We start from the raw sequence: 21,642 nt of genomic DNA on the forward strand, positions 1-21,642 counted from the left end.
CATCTAGAGAATTCAATAACTTCTGCCATGCGCATGGAGTGCAAAGACAATTGACAGCTGCACATTTACCGCAACAAAATGGTGTTGCAGAACGGCAGAATCGAACAATCATGAATTTGGTTTGTAACATGCTATCTGAAAAGAAAGTGCCTAAAACCTTCTGGCCAGAAGCAGTAAATTGGGCTATGCACGTGTTAAATTGCTGTCCAACGCTAGCGGTGAAGGACAAAACACCTGCAGAAGCTTGGAGCGAAATCAAGCCATCAGTCCAACATTTCAGAGTCTTTGGTTGTGTCTCTTATGCTCACGTACCTGATAATTTGAGATCTAAACTAGATGAGAAAAACTTGAGGTGTGTTTTACTCGGAATCAGTGACGAATCAAAGGCATACAGGCTTTACGATCCTATCTCACAAAGGATTATAGTAAGCAGAGATGTGGTTTTTGAAGAAAATGAAGCATGGGAATGGAACAAACATGAGTCAACTGCTATTTGCGAGCTAGAATGGGAAGATGATGACAAAGTTGTTTTAGAAGAATCTCCCGTAGAAGATGTTGCTGATGCACAACCGGAGGAGTCTCTCGCCACTAATCAAGAGACTTTTGAAGGTCTTGTGGAAGGGAGAAGTAGAAGGTAATTAGCTTGGTTAAGAGACTATGTGTCTAGTGAAGGGTTGTCTAATGAAGAGGCTATCTTTTATTCAGCATTTTTTGCCTTGTATATTACTGGTGCTGACCTGCTCAATTTTGAAGAAGCTGTGAAGATTGAAAAATGGAGAAATGCCATGGATACAGAGATTAAGGCGATTAAGAAAAATGGCACTTGGGAATTAATTGATCGGCCAAAGGGAGCTAAAATAGTTGGAGTAAAGTGGGTTTACAAGACTAAACTCAATGAAAAGGGAGAAGCTGACAAGTTTAAGCAAGGCTGGTAGTGAAAGGATATGCACAACAGTACGGTGTAGATTACATAAAAGTTTTTGCTCCGGTAGCTCATATGGAGACTGTGCGATTAGTAATTGCATTCGCAGCACAAAAACGGTGGGCTATACATCAACTAGATGTGAAGTCTACCTTTTTACATGGAGAATTAGCTGAAGATGTCTTTGTTGAGAAACCTCATGGTTATGTGCAGAAAGGGAAAGAAGAAAAAGTGTACAAATTAAAGAAAGCTCTTTATGGGCTTAAACAGGCTCCGTGTGCTTGGTACAGCCGCATTGAAGCATATTTTGTTAAGGAAGATTTCAAAAAATGTGAATATGAGCATACTCTTTTTGTTAAACAAAACAAAAGGGGCAGCATGCTCATTGTAAGCTTATATGTTGATGATATTCTGTTTACAGGAAATGATGAGTTGATGTTTACTGAGTTTAAGAACTCGATGATCTTGAGTTTGACATGACTGATCTTGGTAAAATGAAATATTTTTTGGGTCTTGAAATCTTGTAGACATCGGGAGGAATCTTTATCTGTCAAAAGAAATATGCTGAGGAGATGTTGCAACATTTTGGGATGAATCAGAGCAACTCAGTTCAAACTCCAATAGTTCCTGGTTTTAAGATTTGTAAAGATAAAGGAGGACAACAGGTGGATAAAACTTGCTTCATGCAAATGGTGGGTTGTCTTATGTATCTCACTTCGACTCGTCCAGATTTGATGTTTGCTGTAAGTCTTTTGAGCAGGTATATGAAGAATCCCACTCAGCTCCATTTACAACTAGCAAAGAGGATACTAAGGTACATACAAGGAACTACTGAGTTTGAAATTTTCTACAAGAAGGGAGGAAGTGATAAACTCATAGCATATACTGATAGTGACTATGCTGGGGATGTTGATGATAGAAAAAGTACAACTAGAAATGTCTTCCTTTTTGGATATGGAGATGTATCATGGTGTTCTAAGAAACAACCAATTGTAAGTTTGTCAACCACAGAGGCAGAATTCATTGCAGCGGCATCATGTTTCTGTCAAGCTATTTGGCTAAAGAGGTTGCTCATGACACTTGATCAAACTTAGCAAGAGTCTATAACTATTCAGTGCGATAGTAGTTCTGCTATCAAACTATCAAGAAACCCAGTAATGCATAGACGTAGCAAGCATATAGATGTTCGTTTTCACTTTATTCGAGAGCTTGTACAGGCAGGAGTGATAGAACTGATTCACTGTAACACTTTGGAACAGGTTGCTGATGTGATGGCAAAGCCTCTCAAACTGGATGTCTTTTTGAAGCTGCGTGCAATGCTTGGAGTTTGTATAGAGAACAATGTAAACTAACTTCTTTGTATTAAAGAATTTAGTTTAAGGGAGGAATTGTTAGGAATTAGTCAAATAAAATCCCGTTTTATTTGGGACTCTTTCACTTTAGTCAGTTAGAGGTCTAGCAGTAACTCCTTATTTATCGTATTTTCTGTTTTGCCTTACGGTGTATGCGCTATTTAATAGCCTGATGCTTTCCATTCAAAAATATATAATATTTTTCTTTCAAAATCTCTCTCTCACACACAATCACTTTACAGTTAAATTTACCAGTAAGCACAAGTATTGTCATGTAATATAGCATAATTTTTTAACATAATATTATTTTTAATTTATATACATTATGTAGTGTGTAAAATTATGGACATATTTAAAAGAGTAGAAAAATAATTGATGTTTTCTATCATTTTTAAAACTTACTTTAATATTTTTTATAAAACTTATGGCAATAATTTTTTAATTTATTTTTTAAAAAATATTATTAAATTTATATTACAAATATTTGCATAATAAAAAAATTATTAACTTGCAGAAAAATATTAAATAAATATTTAAAAAAATCTATATAACTAATGCACCCTAAAAGTATAAAATCTTGTCCGTCTTCATTTAGTTTAACAACACTGAAGGATTATAATTTTAGCATTGAAACTTTGAAAGTTTAATTTTTTTAATTTATATTTAAAGACACATAAATAATAATAATAATAATAATAATAATAATAATAATAATAATAATAATAATTTTTAAAATATCATAATATTTAATGTTATCGAGATATTAGATTATGTAATATGACGTGATATTTAATTTAAAAAATTAATTATACCAAGTCACGCAAATTTATAGTTTATGCAGAGGTTTATAACTTTTTTTATTTAAATAAATTACTAGATTTATTTGATAAAAGAAATATAGTTCTTAAAATTTAGTTTATAAAAAATTATATCAAGTAGCCTTTTTTTTTTGTTAGTCAAGTAGCTTACTTCAAGTAGGTTTTTTTGTCAAGTATATTTAACTTGTTAGAAGCTAGTTTTTAATAATTCATTTATTTATCTTGAACTTTGAAATTGTTTAAATTCAGAATAATTTTTAAAACCTTTTTAGTTATTTGACATATTTCTATTAATTGTGCAATTAATTTTATTGAACTTCAATTTAATCACTTAATTAAAATATAAATTTTGAATTAACTTATCAACTATATATAAGATATAAGTTTTAAAATTTTATTAAACAGAACCTAATTATATATAAATTTTTATTTTATGTCATTAAATATACTATAGAAAATCGTTTAAAAATTTATTAGATGATGTTATGCTTGCATCACTAACTAGTAAAGTAGTTTTTTCGTTAGATTTTTCTTTTCCCGTTTTCATGAAAAGATAAAAAGTATTTATGAGAGTGAGAGATATTGGGCTTATTTACCAGAAAATTAAAAAAAATAATAAAAAAATACTAAATTTAAATTATTTTATGCTAAATATCGTAATCTACAAAAATTATATAATCTCTATGAAGTGGTGGGTTCCATTCTTCCAACTTTCCAATGCAATTATGCGATTCTCTAATCTCTATGAACTGGCCATTGGATTGGAGAATTGGAGTCAGATTCGCATGGCTACAATCGCAGTTAATGGTTTGGTTCCATCGAAATTTCATGTACTGTATAGTCAATTAGTTAAATTAATTTTAAACTGATTGGTAAAATCATTTTAATTTTAATTCGTTAACTAGTAATCTTAAATGCAAGACCCAAAAAGAAAAGAAAAAAACAATTGCAAAGCTAACTTACTATTTGATATTGGAGATTCCAGAGCATAAATTTAAAGGAATCTTCATTTAATATAAAAGTAAATACTATTAGCTTAAACTTTTACTTCCACAGTTACAATAAGTAAACCAAAACAAAGATAGGTAACATAAGGAAATATGTAAATTAAGATGACTCAGAAAGATACAAATGCTTTATTTATATATCACCTTATAAATACTACTGTTTTGTTTAGGAAGATGCTAACATTTTTTCTCTAAGAGGCTTAAGAAAAGTAACCAGTTTCTCCTGATCAGGTAGGTTTTCTGCAATTAGTGGGACATTCTTAAAATTATAAAACCATGAATGCAAGCGAGGGAATTTTTGAGCTTCTAAGACTTCCACTTCAAACATTGCTTCCAAAGCCAAAATAAATTTGACTGCAGATCCAAAAGCTATGTCCACAACGTTAATAGTGTTCCCCCCAAGATATTTTTCTTGATGATCTAAGCACTGATCCTCAACCACTCTGAAATACTGCCATATCTTCTCTATGACCTTCTTTCGCTCTTCACCATTGTTGCTACGGAAGAATGGCGCAAGTGTAGAAGAAACCTTTAAAGATTGAACCCAATAAAATTGTTACTTCAATTAATTAATACATAGAAAGTGATTAGGGAAAAACACACGAGTGAATTAGTTAAATTCAGAGCAGGTTCAATTAGGATTTGAACTTCAAATTTTGAACACAAATTGAATTAAATTTGTATAGCCTAACCCACTAATACTTGTTGTCCACCTTGTTTTACTAATTCTAACTAAATTATTTTAAGGTAAATTGAAAACAAACTGTAATCAAGCTAATAAAGGCTAGAAAAATGCACAGGATTAAGTATTAAAAAACATTGTACCATGTCTTCAGCATATCTGACCCAAAAACGTGCCAAAGCTCTCTCATAAGGATCAACAGGAAGCAATGGATTGTGTGGCCATATCTCATCAATGTATTCAACAATGATCATGGATTCACAAATGGGTTTTCCACCATGAACGAGCACAGGAGTCTTCTTGTGAACTGGGTTGTGTTGAAGAAGTTGAGGACTCTTGTTGAAACGGTCTTCCTCTATGTTCTCATATGATATGCCCTTCAACTTTAGGGCCCATACCACCCTCATAGTAAAGGGACTATACCAAAATCCATGTAACTTAACCTCTGCCATCCTAATTTGTGTTTTCCTAAGCCAACAATACAATACCCTGTTTATATAATTGGGTTTTCAACAACCTCAAATCTCAGAAATTAAATAATATATTAACAAATTAATTGTCAAACTGAATAAACATTGTACTTCGACAGAATACATAGTATAGGTACGAAGTTTCCTTCATCCTTATTTGCTTTTTGTGGGCCATGTCCTTTGACAACGAGTTCTTGTTTTGGTTGGCACAACACTTTTGCTTGAATTGAATAATCTCTTACAGAAATTTTGGTGTTTGATAATCGAAAAGGGGTATGGAATATAATAAGCATCTTATGGTAAATCGGGGTCGTAAGTGCTTGCATCACAAACTGGTAGCTAATAATTAAGAAATAATTTATAAAAAAGCTATTATAAACACACTTTTGCTATTTTAATACATTTTTATTATAAGTTTTGTTAACTTCAGCCAGTTTAAATATTCACAGATAAATTTTTTTTATAAAAAATATATAGTTATTATATTAAAATTATAAAATAATATAAATATTTTTTTTAATAAAATTTTACTATACCTCAACTTTAAGAGTTGAAGTAAATAAAACTCTTTTATTATATTTTTAATAAAAGATTCATTAACTTTTTAACTAATAAATAAATACTTCATTTGTCAATGCGATTATCGAATATTTCCATTTTCCCTAAAGATGAAAGTTTTAGGAAGCTGCTACTGGAGTGAATGTCTTATGAAGACTTAACAGGCAAGCAAATTCAAAGATGATCACTGCATGTTCTGAACATGGACGTTCAAATATTCATATCATTTAACTATTTTATTTTCTCAATTCACTAAATTCAATAAAATATTAATTAAAAATGATTTTTAATTTGTCATAAAAAATATAGTTTCAAAGAAACTCGCTCATTAAATTGAAAATTAATTTGAAACTAAAAAGCCAACCACGAATTTTACAATGCAAAAATTTAATTGTGCTAAAAGGAATTATTAATCATACCTAATAAAAAAGTAATTATAAATGTTGATTCATTTTAATTTAATCTAATTTTATTAAAAGTAATTTAAATTAGATAGAATGATTTCATTTTTATAATATAATTTGTTATTATACAGAATTAATCATTCAACACTGTAATCGTATATATTATACTATGTAAATTTTATTACCCACCTCATACAAATCGTACAAACTTGAGACACACTTTTATACTAATATGATTATAATGTTAAATGTATCTATCGTAAAATTCATCGTAACAAATGATACTTATATTTAAAAATATTCATTTAATCTAAATATATTATCCTATTATCCCATACTTTTACTTTAATTAAATTTCTACTAACTTAAATATTAAAATACAAGTAAAAAAAATAATGAACTCACAAATTAATTTATCGTGATATAAAAGTTACTTCAAACAAATAAATATTTTCTTATGCTTGTTAGTAAATTGTTTTAAAAATTGCCTTAAAATAGATAAATAGTCAAATCATAGAAAACTTAAATTTATCTTATAAATTATTTTTTTATATTTTTTTTGTCGTACTCCAAACACATCCTAGTAAAAGTAACTTAAGATTATAAAACTAAGACTTAAATATATTATTGATCCTATAAATATAGGTTATTTTGTGATTAGTCCTTAAAAATAATTTTGTTAGAAAGTAGTCATTCTAAAGTTAGTAATTTAAAAATTAGTTCCTGCCATTAACTATTTTTGTTAAGTGTTGAGCTGGAAAATAAAGAGTCAGCTCAGCACTTTATGTGGCGTCACAAACTGATAGATAATAATTAAGAAATAATTTATAAAAAAGCTATTATAAACACACTTTTGCTATTTTAATACATTTTTATTATATTTTTTATAAAAGATTTATTAGCTTTTTAACTAATAAATAAACACTTCGTTTGTCAATATGATTATTATTTCCATTTTCCCTCAAAGATGAAAGTTTTAGGATGCTGCCACGGAGTGAATGTCTTATGAAAACCCTTGACCAACAGGCAAGCAAATTCAAAGATGACCACTGCATATTCTGAACATGGACATTCAAATATTCACATCATTTAACTATTTTATTTTCTCAATTCACTAATATTCTTTCACTAAATTTAATAAAATATTAATTAAAAATGGTTTTTAATTTTTCATAAAAAAATATGATTTCAAAGAAACTCACTCATTGAATTAAAAATTAATTTGAAACTAAAATGCAAACCACAAAGTTCACAATGCAAAAATTTAATTGTGCTAAAAGGAATTATTAATCATACCTAATAAAAAAGTAATTCTAAATGTTGATTTATTTTAATTTAATCAAATTTTATTAAAAGTAGTTTAAATTATATTGAATGATTCCATTTTTATAATATAATTTGTCATTGATTCAAAATTAATCATTCATATGTTGTCACTGAAAACTCTTTTGAATTCATCACCAATATTGTCAAAATGTTAGAAACACTATATACTAAAACGGTTATAATGTTAGATGCACTTAATAACAAATTTACCTTAATTAATGATACTTATACATAAGAAATTAATTATTTAAACTTTGAGAATCTAAAGGCAGAAAAAAAGAAAGTGACAAAAAGAAAGAAAAAAGAAGGGGCAAATTTTTCTCTTATTTAAATGTTTAATATTGAAAGAAGGGTAATCAAGGATTTAACATGTAAATTAAATTATTACATTTTTATATTTTTTATTTGTATATTTTTTTTTTAAATACAAAAATTAAGTAACTTTTTAAAAATTAATATTTTAAAGTATCTATTTCTTATTTTTTATAATTTTTAAAAAAAATCTCACTCTAAAAATTAACAATTTTTTAAAAAATATTTTTATTTTATTTTTTTAATATTTTAACTCTAAACTATGCTAAATATTTAATCTAATAAATAAAAATATAAATGATAAAATCGATTCATTAAAACCTCCTAATATAATAGAATTTTTTTAAAAAAAAGTAGGACAGGTTCTGGAAGGTTTAAAAAAACTTTCCGTTCTCTAATTATTTAACTTCCAAATAAAAATTAATGATCACTAACCCTTCCTTCCCTTCTTTGACATGAAATCTAAACACAATCTAACGTTTTAATAAATTCCTAATCTATACAATGACAAATCTGCCCGCATCTACGCTGCATGTCGACTGTTCTATGGCATGTGCCCATCTTGCTGTTAAATTATTATTTTCTCATCCATTGACATTTTGGTCATTTGCATAAATTACGACCAATATTTAATGAGTGATTTTTCACTCATTTCACAGAAACAAAAGGTCTGTCTGCCAGTAATAATCATTTCACAGATTGTTCACTGGAACTGTAATGTTACAGCCAGCTAAGCTATAAATTGATACCTAATTCTGTTTATGTTACAATCGACAACACAGCGATCTTTGTGAATTATCATCACAACTGACCAGATCATGAACGCTGACCTAAAACCATTACAGGTACAGCACATCGTGTTTCATCATATCATTATCATACTACTACAAAATTGGGCAAACTTAAGCCTTGTTTTCTATTGAGAATATGGAAGGCAAAAGAAGACTCACAAACTTGCATATGCCGATTAGCAATAGCACCACTTGTCCAGACTGCCGATTGACCACAAATATCCGACAATTCACTCTTCAGAACTTGTTTATTACTGAAGTGTAGTCTGCAGCAGCAGTGATAGAAGGTAACCATTTTAATAAACAAGGTTTTACTTCTTGCGTTGTTTATGTTTAACTTTCAAAATTCTTCGACCAGCTTTGTCACCACCACCTGTACCCAGTGAGAAACTCCCTCCAGCATTAAATTCTAGACTGCTAGAAGCCTGAAAAGAAGAAGGGTTTTGCAGCGCAATATTCTGTTGACTAACAAACTGGTAAGGACTGGCTCCTGATGGGGTTGATGGTCCAAATATAAAATTTGATTGAACTGGAACAGGTTGCTGACCAAATATAGAAGTCACCGGTGGGGTCGCTTGAACTGTATCCTCAGCCATACTGTCCTCCATACTTATCTGATAATTATTAGCATGAGCTGAAGTAAATGTGAAGACAGGATTTGGACTTTCAAAAGGAGGCTGAGTGGAGGTAGAGGCTGCTGCTGAAGTAAAAGAGAATTGAGGAGTTGATGCACTGGAGGTTGATGAAAATAGCGTGGCTGAACTGGCTGAAGCAACAGAAGAAGTGGATGTTCCAAAGGAAAACCCAGATGAAGATGATGAACTAAATGTGGAATCAAATGGAGACTTGCTGGGCTGCCAACTAGACCCAAATAAAGTAGAGCTTGTACCGCTATTGGAGCTAACAGAATTGGCAGCTGAAGAGGAAGCAGAGGTGCTGAATCCCAAAGTACCAGAATTGGTACCGTTTGTGGTAGAACTTGAAGAAGGAAACAAAGAACTCCCAGAAGAAAAAGCTGTATTAGTAGCAGGGCTTGAAGAAGGAAATAAAGAACTCCCCAAAGAAAAAGCTGTGTTCCCAGTCAACCCAAATGATGAAGATGATGCAGATGAACCAAATGGAACCGACTGGGTCTGACTAGAAGTTGCAAACCCACTGATAAAAGATGTCTGAGCACCAAGCACAGAACCACCGCTAGAACCAATGATAGAACACTGAGACTGGCTATTTACAGTTGTTGCTGAAGAGCTTAAACCAAAAATGACACTCCCTGCAGATGAGCTACCAAAGGCAGTGCTGCTAAGACTACCAACATGGGCATCCTGCCTGCTTTTAGTTTCCACCGTTGCTGATCCAGAAGAAGATAAAGGTAAACTTGTTGATGCAACAAGAGAGGATCCAAATTTGAAAAAGGAAGTTGTTGAAGATGAAGATGCCACCACTGGGGTCGAGGAACTGCTATTACTTGATCCAATTGTAGCGGGAGCAATAGTTGCCATATTAGTGCCAGTAGAATCTGCAGCAGCACTGCTTGTGGCAGCAGATGAATTGCTGAATATATTCTGACCGGTAAAGTCATTTGATGCAAGAGATGGAGAGGAAGAACATGATGGGCATGAAACCAGCCCACAATTTTGATTTGAACTTTGGCTAAAAGTGAATATACTCTTGGGTGATGTCAATAATGATGATGGTGATGCAGATGAACAAGCTAGTTCTGATGCCCTAAGAGAAGATCCAGTATCTATTTTAGTATCAATATCACCATTATCAGATTGACAAACCTTTGGCATAGATTCAGTTGCACCAGCAACAATAGTTGAGCTGCACATGAAGATACGCTTAGTACATGAATCAATGTAACACTTCACTGAAGATAATAAGATGTCAAATTTTCGGTTCAATTTAAATTGTACAATGCATACAAAAAGGAGCAAAGATGTAATTAAAAATAAGTTGCACCAGCAACAGTAATTGAGCTGCACATGAAGATACATTTAGTACATGAATCAATGAAACACTTCATGAACATAAAATGATGTCAAATTTTCTGTTCAATTTTAATTGTACAATGCATACAAAAAGGAGAAAAGATGTAATTAAGATGCATAATAAAAATCAGACAGTCAAATTGCAAAAGGCAAGGAACAAAAATAATTGTTTGACTATCAAGCATTTACACTACTCAAAGTACAGCACATATAAAGGATGGTAAATTTGATGAACTACGGCACAGTAAAATGACTCCAAGTGCAAATCAAGTTAAAAGTATACGTAGTGAAACAGGTGGAATGGTAGAAATATTAATAATTGTAGGAAAGATGTACATCCAATGAGACTTCTATCACCAACCCAAAAATCAAAAGTAACAAACAAAATTTCCTAAGCTGAATTATTTCAAGAAAAACCAAAGAATTCTAGTATATTTCCCAGAATATTTCTCATCAAAGAGTCATCTCCACAGTCAAACCAAAAGGTGTTACCACTTTTCAAAGGTCATGCAATAGAAATATTAAAGTAAAAAATAGAAAACAGATTTGTTGGAAGAGGCAAGCCACTTAAATGATCTTTAAGCCTCAAGGAAATAATTTCTGGCTGTAGGCTAGGAGACATCCTCAGTACACTAAAAAAAAAAAAAAAGAAAGGCCAGAACAGACCCAAACCTCAACAACCTAGATGTGTAAGGAATTGTGTTAGAAATATTTTCAAAAGCTCAATAAATTATATACACTAACCTGATTGAGCTTCCCAGCTTTGACTCAGAAGACGCACTAGATTTCAGAAAAGTGGATTCACCATGAACTGATGATAAAGCAGTAAATGGCATTGGTGAAACCTTGTCAACATTTTTATCGGAGCCAAAGTTCACAAATGGAGCATCAGCAACATGCTTCTTTGATGAAACATCTTTTTCCAAACCAAACACTGGACCTGATTTGGTTATCTCCTCTGATGGAGCACCAATAGCCATTAACTCTGCCGGTGAAACCACTTTATTCCCAAAATTAAACAGGGGAGGATTAGCAATTGATCCATTTGATGAAGCAGGCTTGTCCAAACCAAAACTAGCTTGTGTAGCTGCTGTAACTGAAGCCATAACTGGCTTAGAAGTTGGGTCAGGGAAAGACAATGTCAAAGAGGTAGACACATCAACCTTCTCACCAACCCTAAACACATCAGTAGTCCCAAAATGAGCTTTACCATCTATGGCACTTTGGGTTGCCCTTGCTACAGGTAGTGATGAGGGATTCTCCTGTGCAATTGCTTTAGTACCAGAGGCAGTTTTCTCTATCACAGTAATGGAGTTTGTCATTTCTTTCTCAACAGGAGCAAAAGAACATGCATTTCCATTAGGATGAGCATCATCATCCAGATCCACACAATCCTTTTATAAAAGGACAGAAACAAAAGAATGGTAAACAATCACATCGTGAGGTTGAATCATATGTTTCCTTTGAAAACTCAATTCTAATTTATTCTGTTTGGAACCAAATTCACTACAAGTAAAAACTACTCAAATAAAGACCTAAGAAACAAAAATATATCATGCCAATTGCTTTATTTATCATTATTTGGGAGTAAATGGAAGGAAGCAACCTATTGCTGTAAGCAACAAGCCTACAAGATTAGTAATACTAGTTATTCCCACTATGCTCATGTAAAACAACCCACAAAAACATTGAAATAAAAACAATTTAAATCATGACAACCACTGAAAGCAGTCAAATAGATATTTGTTAAAAAAATCTCATACCTCATGTGCACTCATATGGAATACCCTCTTCTTTTGTGGAGGGTCAGAAACAGATTTTATCATAGAAGAATCCACACATTTTGCACTAGACAAGACTCGATTCCTTGGGTTTGTGGCATCTGTAGTTGCTACAACTGGAAGAAATCCATCGCAAGGAGCAACAAGCTTCAATGAACCATTTTCAACCTTATCGCTCTGAGAATTTAACTTCTGATTGTGAGCACTAGCTGACAAATTTCCAAATGGGCTATCTAACTTGTTACCTTGTATATTGTCCAGCAATTTTGATGAATCTACCATTTCCATGCTTCGAAGGGCCTGTCCACGTAACATGGAAGGTGACAACTTTGTTGGTGAATTATCATTCCCAAGTGGTGGTAGCCTTAATTCTGATGCTTTTTCTTTTGGAGAAACCAATTTATCTAGTTGATGCAGTATTTTTGAAGCCATTTCACTGGATTTTGAGGGTAAAGGGGTGAAGTTTGAACTAGGTATAGTGTCATCCACATTTTCTTCTGAATATTTCATATGGCTATGTTCAACATCATCCGGTATAACAGGCTTCTGAATGGAAGATGAGGGTTGCTGAGTAGTATCAATACTCATTCTGCTCCTAGGAATGGATAGAGAACTGCTAGAAAGAGGTAAGCTTGACTCTTTAGAATATAGAAGATTGGACTTCTGACGAATTCGACGTATAGGACCAACAGATGCAGTATCATTATCCAACACTGAACTTCTACGCTTTACTGCCTGCAAATATGAGAAGAAAAGCACAACAAAATATCTCGTAACATATCTAAAATATACCCAGAAAGACAGGACTTATAACTCACAAGTACTTATACCCCTTGTTTAGATCCAGAAAGCATGTCATGATGCAATGCAGACTGACTTGAAGAAAACGGCTCACCTTCCACAGCAAGCCCATCACCCTGTAAAACAGAATCTAGTTCAAAAATTTGATCCTAAAACGATTATGATCCAAAACATGATTCAGGAGAAAGCAAACCTTGACAGTAGATGTTGGATAAATTCTGGCGTATGGTGTTCGAGCCATATTATATATTGCAGTTCTGCCATGAGACCTTCGGGTCACAAAGCCATTTTCATGAACTGCAGCATGTCTAGTAGCCCTTGGCACAATTGACATAATAGGGGATTTAAAAGGGATGTTTTCACTTTTTACAAGAGTTGGGTCTTCCCTGAGAGCAGAAGTTTGCATGCCTAAAATTGAAGAGGATACCTTGGAAGGCCTGCTCCCCATGTAAGCCTTTGCATGCTCCACGGGTGAGCCAACATTCTCAACAGGAAACTATGGACATTAAAAAGCAATACATGTGAGATGAAGCACAGCACAGAAATGAATAACTTTCTATCCACAAAATACAAAAAAAAATGTGTAATGGCAAGTTCACATACACTTGAAGTAACATGCGGGGTTACAACAAGATGATTTTCAAACCCATTTGCAACTGCAGGTGTTTTGGAATATTCTTCCCTTCGTCCACTAGGTAACATTGGTTCTGATGGAATTATTTCGGTCCGCTTTTCTTCTTCCCTGACAGGTGTATCCACAGTTCTTGAATGCATAAGTGCTGTCAAATGATCAATCTCGGATCTGTGTAATAATAAACAACTATCAGGTACAGAATCAACAAAAAATTTATGACCAGATGTATAATATTATCAAAGACCTTGGGCATTACGGTTCATGGACAAGTGGAATAAGCAAAGAAGTAAAATGAGATTCATATTAAGTGCAAATTGCACAAAGAAACTATCAATATATGAAAGATTAAGCTGTGACTGGAAAAAAAAGAAGAGCAAAATCAGATGCATCCTAACAAGAACTCCAAAAACTATAATAAATGTCAAGAAGCACATGTCAACATAAAGCTACTCAAAATACAGTGTAATGTACAGGGGAAACATTCAAAATCAATTCAATAGACGTCTTAAACCCCTGACAAAACCTACAGTTCACAATATGACACCATTGCATCATTTTATATGCATCATTCAAAGTATAAATTATTTTAGCTTTGCTGAAAATAAAATAATATAAATGCCAGAATAAATATATATTCAACAACTAAATAAGCAATGGTTCTTCAAGCATATGATACAAAACATGCCTTGTGAAAGTCTTCTGCTTTAGTAGCTTTTCAAGTTCATTTAATCCACCACCATCAGAACAATTAGTCTGAGCATCACTTCCAACAACAGGTCCTTGTTGCTTGCCAGAGGAATTGTTTGCAACCTGTTTCTCATGCAATAACATGATGACAAAAGTAACAAAACTGGTTCACTAGTCAAAAGGGAACATTTAAGCTCCAATGCTCCACAAACAATGAAAATGAAGAATGATTGTACAAGCACTGCAAGTAGCTCAATGGAACATGCAATTGTGTAGTGTACCATTAGTATCTTAAATGATGCTAAATGAAACACTTCCGGGAGACCTTTACATACACAATGCAGGTCATATACTATAATTCAAGCTCCCAAATACACAAGGAAAATAGAGTAGTACAGAAGAATCAAGCATAAAAATACCAGTAAAGCTCCACCCAATAACACAAGTTACCAAATAAAAGAAACTGTTCACAAATTATTTGAACCATTCATCTAGCTAAAATTTATGAATACTAGTAAATATACACGTGCATAGGTTTGCACAGATATATTTATATACTTTTTATTATTTATTTAGTTTAAAAATAATTAAAAAGAATTATAATTTATTATTTTTAAAACTTAAATAAAAAATAAAAATGTAATATAATAAAAAGATTAATAGTTAAAATTTTTTTAAGTAATAAATAAATAATTTGTCAAAATTTGACATGATAAAAAAGAACAGAAAATGTAACTAATATTTAATTTAAAAAGAATAGATAAATACATGGAATATAAACTTACTAATAACTAGTTTGCAGAGATGTATTTATATTTTTTTATTAGTTAATTTAGTTTTAAAATAATTAAAAAGAATTATAATTTAAATATAAAATTAATATTTATCAAATAATTATTTTTAATGTGAAAGAAAGATTTAAAAAGTAAAAAACCTTTAATTAATTTTTAAAACAAATTATATATATATAACAGTTACACTTAATTTATATGTGACTCTAAGCATTCTAAATCTAAATAATCATAAATTTAGTTATAAATATATAGCAATAAGTAGGTGTAGTCAATTTTATGTATAGATATAGAATATATATATATAGACTAGTTATCATGATACCCAATTATTTTGTAGTTATTTAAACGAATAAGTCTTTTGAAGCTTTAAATAACTACTCATTAACAATAATCTTATTAACAATATATCTGTTGGCAAGATGGTATATTAAAATGAAATACAATTGTACACACATCACACCCCTCAAAAATGAATCCTCAAGTAACATACAGGGAGTATGCATACTTACATAGGCAGCTTCTTCCTGATGATTGTTCCTTACTTCCTGTTCTGTTCCTGCACCCAATAAACAAAATATCCATAAAAAATGTATGTTGGTAAATAAATCACAGAATGGTATTATTCGTTTTCATATCAGCAAAAGCAACAGATAACATGAATAAAAAAAGGAAAAGCACAGAAAACTTATAAAAAAAGTCACCTGCTGTAACCGGGGGGACAAACAAAAGATATGGAGTAGGAAAAAAAATACTCAAGAGTTTAGCATGTTTAGGCCTACAGTGAACTACAGATCCACATCCACAAGCAAAATACAAAAGATTCGCAATAAATTATAATCAATCAATAAAGATAACAAACCCTAATCCCAATAGGCCCAAACACTCCTTGTGACTGAAATTCACAAGGCTCTACAACCTATGAGCCCAAACCCCCCTGCCTCGACCACAAATAGTCTCGAAAGGGAAGAAAAAAACTTGACCTTTGACCCACATTTTCATCTACATTAGGCATAAATATTCAATCAGTTCAGAAAGTATAGCATCAATACAAGGATAATAATAATTTAAATAATAACAATAATCTAGCTCCCGCCTTAACTGCTTTAAAAAATGCAGACACTCATGAAAATGACATTAATTGAAAAGTAATTAGCATAATGCCGATAACTGAATCCTGAACTGAACGTAACAAACCGAACAACAATGTCAGTAACCAAAAAGGAAAAAAACAAAATTCACTAACCCAATTTACAAAATTTCAATAGTAAAACCCTCTTTTTATATAAATTTAAAAACAAACACGAACCTGGAGAAGGAATTGAGGGAGGGGGAGGGAGGCGCTTGCGGAAGAGAGAGGAGAAGAGAGAATGAGCGCTATAAGTGATAAGCCTGTGAGCGGGATCAACCAACTTCGATAACCAACCATTATTGCTGTTAGGGTTTCTGAGGGATGTTGGCGGACGATCGTACGGCGTCGTTTGGGTCCTGCGGAAGGGGCGTTTCCGAAACTTGCCTCCTGCTCCCCCTTCGTATCCCTTGTCTTTCTCTTCCGTTGCCATCACACTGAGAGAGAGTGTGTGTGTTCTTTCGGGTATCGAAGAGGGAAAGAGGAAAAACAGATACAGTAAGAATTAGGGTTTAAATCGTAGAGAAAGGGGGAAGTATACGCTGCTCTACGAAATAAAATACTAGAAAAAGAAAATTAAAACAAAAATAAAGTTAAACAGATTTTCTTTCTTTTTGGATTTTTCTTTTCTTTTAAAGTTAATTGAATGTGAGTTATATTTTCATTTTCTCTATTTGCTATTGTTTTCTCAATTTTAAATATAAAAATTAAGCAAATAATACACATATATGACATTATTTCATGAATTTAATTCAATACACATATATCTTTATGACATGTGATTTTACAATTTTTTTAATATATTTTTTATGTAAAATTTTCTCTTTCTAGAATCTTGGCATCAAATATTTTTAGGCCTTTGTCATTTTGGATTATTGTTCTTTCATTCATGAATTTTGTAGACTAATGCTCACACTTTGGCAAAAGAAACATCATAGGCTTATTTTTATGTTTGTTGTCAAAACCCAAAAATCCACTAACTGTATTTTCTATTATTTTGGTAATGGCTTGTGGTCTTGTGCTTAATTATAGATATACTTTAATCCTAAGTGAGCCTTTTTTTTTTTAATTATTGTGATCCTTCAAAAATTATTTACTTGTAATCTTTAGCATTCTAACTAAGGATTATAGTTTCATATTTAATTGTAGATCATACAATTCAACTCACATGCAAAACTAACTGAGATTATTATTCATTACTAGTTACATGATTTAGAGCTACCAATCTTTTTGTCAAAACTCAGTTAAAGCTTATTAATAGCACACTGCTCATTTTTTTTATTATAAAATGTAATGCATAATTAAGTTTTTTTTTATCTTAATATAATATTCAACTATTTGTGTCTGCATTGTTATTTATTTCAAGTATGTTTAAAAGAATTTATATAAATAAAATGTAACTCTTATAAATTATTTTAAATTTATTTTAATAAACTTATTAATACAACTGATCTAAATAAATATTTTACATCTTTTTAAATAAAATTTGTTTAACTCATGTCAATAGTTTTATGTCTTAGTTTATGATATTAATTTCTTCACATAATAACTTATTAAATAATTATTTAATTACAAGGTTGTCTAAACTTATCGTTTGATTTATTTCCTTCCAAGTTCCAAACATTCATATGGGCATGAGAATCATCACAACTTGGATAAGTTTAAAGATAATAACTATCCTAAACACAGGACAGAAAAATTAAATTTACATGTATTATTTCTCATAAAATATGCAAGAAAGCATTTAGGAGAAGAGTGCATTTGATAGTAATATACTTATTAAAATTAATTTTGCACGTTTAAATTAGCCGTGTTTGTGTGTGTAAAAGAAGATTTATATAAAAAAAGGGTTAATTTTAAACATAAAAATTAATTAGTAAATTAACGTATATTTTAAACTATTATTATTATTATTATTAACATGTACATAAAAATGATGGGTTACCTATGGTTGTTCTCGGCGCCGGCAGAATGGAAGGGATACGCATGAGTTGAACGGTGACATCATCGACTGCTCCGAATGGCCGAGGTAATTTTGAATCAATCGTGCTACCCATGATGCCTGATGAGTATGTTGTGATTGATCCTTCTCACTTGGTTTCTGGAACCGTGTTAACGTGTTGTTGATGAACGATGGGTGAAAAGTAGATGAAAAAACCTGACCTTGAGTGTTCATATGCAATCAAAACCATTAAGAGAGAGAACAATCTCAACTTTTCAAAGCAACGCATCGTTCTTTCAAGTTAAATCCTTTGAAGCAACAAACCCAAAGTCAAATCAGAAAATGGAAGTTTTTTATATCTTATTTTGTTCAATTTCTCCCTTACCAATCTGGATGACGATGCATAACTTCTCTAGCAATGCACATTTGCATTGTCCATATATCTCAACATATAATGATTTTATAAGAACAATATAAATTCTTTGTCATGCCATTTTTTTTTTGGACGTGTGTGTGTGTGGAGAGAGACTGTGTTGTTGATAGGTACAACACTTCTCAATGTGTAGGAATCTTAGCAGCCAAAAGATATCATTGATTGTCTTGGATCAGCATTGTGCATATTTTTTGGTGGTGAGTTAGGTGTTTCTTGAATGAACCAATGAAATCAGGCTATGAACATGGTGGAGTTAATAATGCTCACACGAAGGTCTTGCTGACATCACTCTCAGCTATGGTGGCTGAGTCTACAACTTTCCCCATAGATCTGATCAAGACCAGGCTCCAACTCCATGGTGAATCACTTTCCTCTAGTCGTCCAACTAATGCATTTCGAGTAGGCTTGGGCATTATTCGTGAACAAGGTACTCTTGGCCTTTACAATGGCTTGTCTCCAGCAATTATTAGACACCTATTCTACACGCCTATTCGAATTGTCGGGTATGAGCACCTCAGAAGTGTGGTTGATTCTGACAATGCTTCACTTTCTATCATTCGTAAGGCTGTAGTCGGTGGAATCTCTGGTACTGTGGCTCAGGTGAGAACTACATGTTCTGGAAATGTGTTGTATATTTCTGCATAATTTTTGTTATTTAGTCATTTCTTTTGGTAATTATTTGTAATTAGAAACTTTTGTACCTTCTCGTTTAAATGTGTTGAGTGACAAGGTTATAATTAAAGGATAAGCCTTTTGATTTTGAATTCCATTGTTGAATGGTTCAAGTGAAGAAATTTATGTCTCCAAGAACAACATTTGCAAGATTTTATGAACATAGTAAAGCATGTGTAGTCCTTAGATCAGTCTCAGTTTTACATCATTGATTGATTTGGTGACCGTTATTGCATGGTTTTTGTTCATTTGACTGATTTTTATCCCAGTTTCAAGAAGGGTTTACCTAAAAGGGATCAACTAGGAGACTTGAGTATTCAGTCATATAGGCTATACTTAATATCTTCCTTTTCTTGGTCCTAATCTAGGTGATTCAACCTTTGTGAGGGGCTTTGTCACTGTCTTGGTTCTGGTCCCCTCAAGCTTGGCAAACCCACAAACATAAGACAAATAACACGGTCCATCTCGACCAAAGAACTTAGGCAACAGCCTTTTAGAAAGGTGTTGGGATTCACATATTGAACTAATAGAGATGCTTTCAAAATTTTCCACGCTGTCTTGGGTAGGAGAGGTAGAAGTAAAAGGATAGGATGATGATTTCATCGGTGAGGTGCAAAGATAACCATTAGATATAAAGGTTAAACAAAGGTCAAATAAAAACCAAGAATTATCTACTTAGCATTATGATAAAATGTAAATTTACAACGTTATAATTTCCCAGTAACAGTAACATGGAAAATATTTTGGGAATAATTATTGTTTTAGCCATAAGATTTTAATTAACTGGTCACCTTTGATGATATGTTTCTTTAAAAATTACAATGTTCTACGGTTTACTCTCATTAGTACAGGTTATAGCCAGCCCAGCTGATCTTGTCAAGGTGAGGATGCAAGCTGACGGCCAAAGGGTGAGCCAAGGTCTTCAACCTCGGTATTTGGGGCCATTTGATGCCTTGAACAAAATTGTTCGAGCTGAAGGATTTCAGGGATTGTGGAAGGGTGTTTTTCCTAATATCCAAAGAGCCTTCTTAGTGAACATGGGAGAATTAGCCTGTTATGATCATGCCAAACAGTTTGTTATTAGAAGTAGGATAGCTGAGGATAATGTTTATGCCCACACATTAGCTCCCATCATGTCAGGTCTGGCGGCAACTTCTTTAAGTTGTCCAGCTGATGTTGTGAAGACTAGAATGATGAATCAGGCAGCTAAAAAGGAAGGAAAAGTCTTATATAGTAACTCTTATGATTGCTTGGTAAAGACAGTTAAAATTGAAGGAATAAGAGCATTGTGGAAAGGATTCTTTCCCACATGGGCAAGGCTTGGTCCATGGCAATTTGTGTTCTGGGTTTCCTATGAGAAGTTTAGGAAACTTGCTGGCCTCTCTTCTTTCTAAGAATTTTTTTTTTATATACCGGAAGACATTCATTCATGATAAGTTTACAATTCACAGCCTCCGAGGTACCAACATCCAGATTTAATCTTTTTCCCAACTTTTAGCATATTTAGTATTTTCTCTTTTTGCAGCTATCAGTGTCATTGATGGCTAATTTTAACCCTTATTTCCAGCTTTGGAACTTTATAAGATAAAATGAAGATTTTGAATGAGATCTAAAAGTTGATAATCTTTATCTTATAAATTCTCAGTTGATAGTAGGATGTTTTGGTCTTGACACTGTTGTCAAAATCAAACCAAATATATGATCTACTTGTCTGATTATGAAATGGATATTTAGACAGTTATAGCTCAGTTATGTTGAATTTGTGATAAATTACTTCAAATTTGGGATAAAAAAAAAACTAGTTAAAATATGGGGAATTATTCTTTTCAATAAATTGAATTAATTTACGACTACTTTCACATTTTATATATGTTTTTTTAATATATCATGTGACGTCATCTGTGTGTGTCACCTAATTTAAATTGTTAATTTGGTCAAAGTATTATTTGGTTCAGTTTAACAACATAAGCTGTGAATCAAAGTATTAGAAAAGAGTGATTTAGATATATGTGGAAAATCATGACCCTCAAATTGTACTTACACTAGTAGTTATTATTCAGATTTTGATTAGGAATAGAGAGGCAATGAAAAGGGTATGTGTACAAACAAACTAGCAAAGCAAGGAGTTAAAAAAAAAAA

General features: G+C 32.0%; 3 protein-coding genes across 5 annotated transcripts; 1 reads left to right on the plus strand and 2 right to left on the minus strand.

Moving 5' to 3' along the window:
• Positions 1-4,107: 4,107 nt before the first annotated feature.
• On the minus strand, positions 4,108-5,275 carry LOC113871281 (probable glutathione S-transferase). Its single transcript, XM_027508275.1, has 2 exons — positions 4,925-5,275; positions 4,108-4,628 (listed from the first exon to the last, which is right to left on the minus strand). The coding sequence occupies exons 1-2, from the start codon at positions 5,231-5,233 to the stop codon at positions 4,266-4,268; spliced, it is 672 nt and encodes a 223-aa protein (XP_027364076.1). The 5' UTR covers positions 5,234-5,275; the 3' UTR covers positions 4,108-4,265.
• A 3,141-nt stretch (positions 5,276-8,416) lies between these two features.
• Positions 8,417-16,970, minus strand: LOC113871280 (nuclear pore complex protein NUP1-like). 3 transcript variants are annotated; one of them, XM_027508272.1, is made up of 9 exons: positions 16,637-16,970; positions 15,840-15,886; positions 14,535-14,659; positions 13,819-14,017; positions 13,409-13,711; positions 13,245-13,331; positions 12,397-13,149; positions 11,378-12,027; positions 8,417-10,466 (listed from the first exon to the last, which is right to left on the minus strand). In XM_027508272.1, the coding sequence occupies exons 1-9, from the start codon at positions 16,887-16,889 to the stop codon at positions 8,954-8,956; spliced, it is 3,930 nt and encodes a 1,309-aa protein (XP_027364073.1). In that variant the 5' UTR covers positions 16,890-16,970; the 3' UTR covers positions 8,417-8,953. The 3 variants fall into 3 exon arrangements, with proteins under 3 accessions (XP_027364073.1, XP_027364074.1, XP_027364075.1); XM_027508273.1 differs by having other exon boundaries at positions 15,836-15,886; positions 16,637-16,685; XM_027508274.1 differs by lacking the exons at positions 14,535-14,659; positions 15,840-15,886; positions 16,637-16,970 and having other exon boundaries at positions 13,409-13,484; positions 13,643-13,711; positions 13,819-13,973.
• A 1,443-nt stretch (positions 16,971-18,413) lies between these two features.
• On the plus strand, positions 18,414-21,112 carry LOC113873124 (mitochondrial uncoupling protein 3). Its single transcript, XM_027511115.1, has 3 exons — positions 18,414-18,485; positions 18,965-19,431; positions 20,355-21,112. Exons 2-3 carry the CDS (start codon positions 19,057-19,059, stop codon positions 20,895-20,897), a joined length of 918 nt encoding a protein of 305 aa, XP_027366916.1. The 5' UTR covers positions 18,414-18,485; positions 18,965-19,056; the 3' UTR covers positions 20,898-21,112.
• The last annotated feature ends 530 nt before the right edge of the window (positions 21,113-21,642 follow it).

The sequence above is a fragment of the Abrus precatorius genome, unplaced genomic scaffold, assembly GCF_003935025.1.
Source record: "Abrus precatorius isolate BTA unplaced genomic scaffold, Abrus_2018 Scaffold7, whole genome shotgun sequence".
Classification (NCBI taxonomy): Eukaryota; Viridiplantae; Streptophyta; class Magnoliopsida; order Fabales; family Fabaceae; genus Abrus; species Abrus precatorius.